The sequence below is a fragment of the Psittacula echo genome (assembly GCF_963264785.1).
Source record: "Psittacula echo genome assembly, chromosome: 4".
Taxonomy (NCBI): domain Eukaryota; kingdom Metazoa; phylum Chordata; class Aves; order Psittaciformes; family Psittacidae; genus Psittacula; species Psittacula echo.
The window spans coordinates 121176675-121183499 of record NC_137738.1 but is presented as its reverse complement, the minus strand read 5'-3'; the positions used below and the strand labels follow the sequence as shown (position 1 = coordinate 121183499).

Here is a 6825-nt window from a genome sequence, read left to right as displayed (position 1 = left end):
TGCGAACCGAAAGGCCTTTCCTCGTCATGGATGCTCGCTACAACAAACCACCACCCATGCCGTCAGCCTCTTGCAATGGGCAGAGTTTAAACTCGAGCATCCTCAATACCAAACGCCCTCCCAGCTCTTCCTTCATGGAAACACAGCAAGGCTGCACTGTAAGGGTGATGCTTGTGGTGCAGGCTCAGGCTGCTCTGAGGCACCCTTGTGCTGCAGCGCATCACACACCTGCGACTCTTTGTCCACTCAGTAATAACCCCCCCTCGTGTTACATCCCCAAACCACATCTAAAACACTGCCCTTCACAAAGAGAGCCCCACGGAGCAATACCCCAGCATTCGCTTCAGCTGCAGTGGCTGGATACCGACATCAGTGGTGTTCTCCTTCACCAGCAGCACAGCTCAGCACCATCCCTGTGCCCAGCTACACGGAGGGCACCGGAATGTCCCGGTAGTGCATGGCAATGTAGGACTTGGTGAAGCCAAAGGCAGAGCTCACGGGCTGCAGGCTGTTGGGGGTGCTCACCTCCTGCGAGGGGCTGCTGTTGTAGATGCTGTAATAGGGCTCGATGCGGGTGTTCATGGGGGTCGAGCTGCTCTGCGCGTAGTGCTGCTGCCCCACGGAAGCCTTGGGGCTCAGCACGCTCTCCTTGGAGTGACTGGGGCCGCACGCTTGGTCCATGAGCTTCTTCTGGGGCTTGGGAGACAGCACGTAGGCCGAGTTGGTCTCGTGGTGCGACGACTTGTTCCTGTTCACCTCCAGGCTGCCTTTGCCCACGGCCCGCAGCCTGGTCTTCTGCTTGCAGCAGCAGCAGCCCAGCGCCACGTACTGCAGGCACCAGAGCACCCTCCTGCGCAGCCCCGCGCTGTTGCGGGAGTAGATGAACGGATTCAACCCCGACTTGAAGAAGATGAGGGTGAACCCGCACAGCTCGAACTGGTAGAGGACAAAGCCGCTGCTGCCCGACAGCGTGTCCTGCACCAGCGAGATGCCCAGCGGCAGGCAGCACACCAGCACGGACAGCACGATCACCACGCACGTCCCCACCGCGCGCGAGTCCTTGCCCGGCGCCAGGTTGACGGCGGAGGCCCGGAGCCGCGCGGTCGCGCCGCGGGCCTGGTTGCGGTAGAGCGCGGGCACGGCGAAGGGCTGCGGCCTGCGGGCATCGCCGGGCGGGCACCGGCGCACGCGGGCGTTGCGGCGCAGCGCCTGCGCGATCATGACGTAGGACACGGCCACCACGGCCACGCAGCAGATGAAGTCGGTGACGTACAGGTACAGCACGGCCTTGCCCTCGCGGCTGTCGAAGGTGGACACGGGCAGGCAGAGGCGGGAGCGGCGCGTCTTGAGCGCGGCCAGCGTGGCCAGCGTGAAGCTGGTGGCCCAGAGCAGCAGCGTGAGCAGCAGCGTGCAGGGGAAGGAGGCGGCGCGGTGCGGCTGCTTGCCCAGCACCATGCGCAGCCGGTGCAGCGCGATGACCGCCACCGTCTTGAGGGACATGATGATGAAGCCGGAGCTGGTGAGGTGGAAGGTGAAGCAGAAGGTGCCGGGCACGCCGCGGGCCGAGTCGAAGAAGAGGACGAAGGCGAACATGGGGGCGGCCACGCCGCAGAGGAAGAGGTCGCAGAAGGAGAGGTTGAGGATCATGAAGTCGAAGTTGGTGCGGAATTTGCGGAGGGCCGGGTCGAGGCAGGACAGGAGCACGATGAGGTTCCCGTACGAGCCCAGGCAGAAGACGAGCGCCAGCAGCGAGGCGCAGGCCGCCACCGTGGCGCCGTGGGTGCCCCCCCGCAGCTCCGCCGCGCCGCCGCCCGCGCTCCCGTTCCCGCCCAGCGGCAGCAGCGCGGCCGCCGCCGGCTCCTCCTCGCCCGCCGCCGGCAGCCGCCCCGACCCGTTCATCGCGGCCTCTGCGCGGCCCGCACCGCGCCGCCGCCGCCGCCGCCGCCGCTCCCTCAGGGCTGCCCCCGATATGGCGCCGCCCGCCCCGCCATGGCGACCGCTGCCGCCGCTGCGCCCCGGCCCGGCCCCGCCGGCGCCGCCAGAGCCGATCCCGCCGCTGCGGCGCTGGAGGGCGGCTGCGGGGACAGAGCCCCCCCGGCCCGCCCGCAGCACGGAGCCAGCGCCAGGCGGGAACCACGGAGCGGGGCTGTGGTGAAGGGGCCTCAAAGCTCCTCCAGCTCCAACCCCTGCCACGGGCAGGGACCCCTTCCACTGGAGCAGCTTGCTCCAAGCCCCTGTGTCCAACCTGGCCTTGAACACTGCCAGGGATGGGGCAGCCACAGCTTCTCTGGGCACCCTGGGCCAGCGCCTCAGCACCCTCACAGGGAAGAGCTTCTGCCTAAGAGCTCAGCTCAGTCTCCCCTGTTCTGGCAGGTTCAAGCCATTCCCCTTGGCCTGTCCCTACAGGCCCTTGTCCCAAGCCCCTCTCCAGGTTCCCTGCAGCCCCTTTAGGCACTGGAGCCGCTCTAAGCATGACCTGTGTGTGTATGACATGGCCTATTGAATGTGCTGGGGTGCTGCAAGCACCCCCTGGGCTCCACAAACTGCCTCTGGGGCTGCACTGGCATTTCCAGCCCCACAGACTTTGGGTTTGAGCTGTTCCTTCCTATGGCTCCCACCAGGGCTCTTCCCATTAACTTCCATCCGCTGCCAGAGTGGCCCAGGGCCTGTCCAGCCCCACACAAGAGCACCATTGGGACCCCTTCCTCTGCTACAGGGCACCCACTGCACCAGCCAAGGGCAGGGACACAGAGGGGGCTTGGCCCTGGAATCCCAGATGGGTTTGGGTTGGAAAGGACCTCGCAATCATCCGGTTCCGGCCCCTCTAACTCAGGGAGCACAGGGCCCCAGGAGGCTTTGCTCCAGGCCGAGTCACACTCATGCCTGCACCAGAACACCAAGTCCGTACCTGGGCACTCGAGGCTTTGATGTCCCTCCCATGTGGACTCACCGTGAACGGAACAGCCCCATTCCAACCCCAAGGCAGGGTTTGTGCCCGGGGTCTGCCCCTGCATTCCTGCAGTGCTTTCCTGAGCAACCGCAGCAGGATAAGGATGCTCGTTGGTTTCCCTGTGTGCCCAGAAGCACAGGATCAAGGCAAAGGACCTGTATTCCGAGAGGGGAAATAAATCAGTGTTACTTCTTTATCACTGCCAATCCCACCATCACAAAAGGCAGCTGCCACTTGCAGTGATGGAGAGTGCTGATGGCTGAGCACTTCAGGGATCAGTCTGAACAACTTACATGGGTTTGAGGATGAGGGAGCGCTCGGTGCACGTGCTCTGAGCCAGCACAGGCTGGCACAACCAGGGCCCAATGGCAGGAGCTGGGAATGCACTTGGGAGAGACCAGAATCCACCAGGCAATGCACAAGGGAGCTATGAAAATGCAGTGGTGGCGTTCTGAGTTACACGTGGGCATGGGCCCCATCCTGTCCACTTATACATGTGCTCATTAGACATTATCTGTACATTGGCTGAGGGTGAATCCTGGCCCTATTGAGGCTGAGGTTTCTAATTCAGAAGCTGGGATCTCCCTCCTTGAGTTTTCTTACGACCATCAGATTGTGCTGAATTGTGATGAAACAGGAGCAGCGAACATCAGCCTCGTGCAGGGGTGAATTCCTTCAAAATTATTAATGCTGAGGAAACAGCCATGATTGTTTCCTTCACACAAAACCAATGTGCATGGGATATCCACGTCCTTTCGGAGTGGTAACACCACCCTTGGGTGTTAGATGGCCAGTTAAAGCTTCTTAATTCCCCATCATTCCACACGGGTGGAAGCACACACACAGGAAAGGATGCACATGCCTGGAGGGACTGGTTTGGGCGAGCTCATGGGATTTAAGGATGGCACCAAGCCTCTGGTCCCTGCTGTGCTTTTGAAACCCCTGAGGGGCAGAAACAGTTTTAGGGCCCAGAACTGCAGGACTTGGGCCTCACAGAAGGCTGGAACCCTTCATCGGCAAACCAGCAACAGAAAACCTGTGGTTTTCTCTCAGTGGTAGGTGGGGATTGTCACTCACTTCATCAACACAGCCTTTAGCAGCCCCAGGAGCAGCAAGGGAGGGTTGGGGTTGTGCTTAAGATGAGCTGAGGCCAAGAAGAGCTCCATGGGAGCGGGAAATACCACAGGGTCCCTTTGGCACAGCAAAACCTCCGATGGCCTGCTCCTTCCAAAAGGAACAGCCAGGGATTGGGGTGGGGGAGATGAGCAGCGGGAGAGCAGTGTTCTGCAAGGCAGGAGGCACTGCACCACCCCTCGCACAGCACCCTGCATGGGGTACTGGGGTGTTAACTCTGCTAGAGCAGATTTATTGGCTACTGCCTGCCAATCAGAACTGATTGCACCTCCTGTACCCCAGCACCCCTCACTATTCCCAAAGGGAAGTGGTGTCCAGCTCCATCTCCAGCAGCAAAACCTGCTCAGGTGCCAAGAGCCACAGCAGGGAGAGCAGGCTGAGCTCTACAAGCCTTCTGTGGGAAAAGCCATTTCATCTGGAGCTAGGGAAGGATCCTGGCCAGCAAGACACCCTCTCCTTTTCATCCTTGGGAAAGGTCTCGTTCAGATGCAGCTGATTCCCCCGATTGACCAGAAATCAAGGATTTGCTGATAATCTGTGTAGATTATCTGTGCTGAGAGCCTGATTCAAGGTTGCTGTATTGAGTCACTCTGCTCCCCATGGAGACAATACCGGCCTCTTCTTCCTCTCACCTCATGGACTTCCCTATCTAAACCTCTCTCAATAGCTCTGAAAAGCACCTGCTAATCAAGAGAGAGGCAAAGCTCTCAGCACCAACCACTTACAATGTGCTCCTTGTGCGTGCACTGCCTTGAACAGCTTCACAAGACGCTGCATCTTCCACACATGGGCTGATTTTCTTCTGCCACCAAACCAGCAATTCCTTGCAGTAGACTCTGAAATCAGGGGAGATTCAGGTTAGATTTAAGAAGCTCTTCCCTGTGAGGGTGCTGAGGCGCTGGCCCAGGGTGCCCAGAGAAGCTGTGGCTGCCCCATCCCTGGCAGTGTTCAAGGCCAGGTTGGACACAGGGGCTTGGAGCAAGCTGCTCCAGTGGAAGGGGTCCCTGCCCGTGGCAGGGGTTGGAGCTGGAGGAGCTTTAAGGTCCCTTCAACACAAACCAGGCTGGGGTTCTAGGATTTCCATCAAACCACCACTCCGCTGGGTACCTTACTGGAAGAACCATCACAAAACCCCTGCCCTAGAGCACAGGTACCTCTGGCCTGCAGACAACCTGGAAGATTAGATCAGGTTGAGGTGAAATTCCTCCCCTCTTACTGGAAATGCCATTCTCCATACCTGTGCAGCAACATGATTGTGCACAGCAAGTATTTTGTGATGGGGAAATCCACAGACGCTGCCTTCCAGTAATTACACAGTGAGAATGTAAAACATCAGCTGGTAAATCACAGCAAGGGTAAAGCTCAAATCTTGCAAGGACAATGGCCAGTGGAACTTTCTACTGGTAAAATGCTTTATCTCCCCTTTTACGTCTTACCAGATTGTTGTGTTTTCCACAGCACAGGGGAGAAGGAAGCTGGAGTCTCTGCTGCAGGATTCCAGGAAGCCTGAAGCTGTGGAAGAAAGTGTGAGACTGAACAGAGTGTGGGATGCTGAGGCTGTCTGACTGTCAAAACCTGACAGGAGGCATTATCCCATCATCCCTGTGTACCAAGCTCCCAGCAGCCTGGTCATGAAGTAAATAGGATGAGAGGGCAGATACCTGGCTATAAAAGGAATAGTCATAATATACCATACCAGAAATAATGACCTTTTCCTCCTCCATGTGAGATGAGCTCAAGTTGTTAATGACACGATCCCCTGATGTGGGTTCTGTGGTGCCACCCAAAAGCACAAGTTCAAGTCTTACCCACCTACTTGGTAGTTTTCTTATACCATTTTCATCAAAGTAAGCATCACGCCTGTTCAGCAGGTTCCCACATGCACAAACGGGGTATGGAAAGATGGGAGATCACTGAATACTCTAGTGAGGTAGTCCCTAACAGCACCTGCAACTCCAGGAAGAAACCAAAATCCCCAATACACGAGTTCTGCTTCACATCACAGCCACGTCTGTGGTCACTGGAATTACCTGTGCAGACTGACATGTGCTCCCTGAGGATGTCAATGGTACCAGACCATCTCCAAGGTACTTTTTTCCCATCTCCCTTGCAGTTCAAGGGGAAAAATTCCCTCATTTCACACTGGAGATGTCTCTCTCCAGACTGAGGCGCTGCAGTTGCCTCATCTTGAAGGCTTTAGGTAAGAGAGAGTGTAACACCAAGTGATGGAATGCTCAGAGCTCATTACATGCGTCTGTTGCTCGGGGAAAGTTGGGGAATAGAAGGAGCAATGGAGTTGTGGGGTTTGATGAAGATCTAAAGTTGTTCCTACATTGTCAGGAGACTAACAATCCTTCCTCCCCAAAAGTCAGTCCAGGTCTGTTCACAATACCACAGGTATATTTATCCTATAGATCTGCACTTTGAACATGCACTTGGTTTTCTAGGTGATCTGTTTGGATCAAATCACTTACTGCTGATTTATAAACAGCTACGGTGAATTAACAGCAAAGACTTACTTGCCATCATAGCTCTGACCACAGAAATGACTCTGTCCAGAGCACCATATCCTCAGCAGTACAACCAAAACCAGCTGCAGTTTGACTAGAGATACGTAAGAAAGACACTCTCAACTACAATAAAAAGCAACAGAGTTGGATCCTAGTTAGCTGCTCTTAGTGCAGGCAGAACAGCACATGTATCATCTGCTCCATCAATTAATCAAGCCAACACATACAGAT

General features: G+C 56.9%; 1 protein-coding gene across 1 annotated transcript; it reads right to left on the bottom strand.

Annotated features, from left to right (window-relative positions):
- Nucleotides 1-423: 423 nt before the first annotated feature.
- On the bottom strand, nucleotides 424-1914 carry GPR75 (G protein-coupled receptor 75; the record flags this gene model as incomplete). Its single annotated transcript, XM_080615975.1, has 1 exon — nucleotides 424-1914. Exon 1 carries the CDS (start codon nucleotides 1897-1899, stop codon nucleotides 424-426), a length of 1476 nt encoding a protein of 491 aa, XP_080472101.1. The 5' UTR covers nucleotides 1900-1914.
- Nucleotides 1915-6825: the final 4911 nt, after the last annotated feature.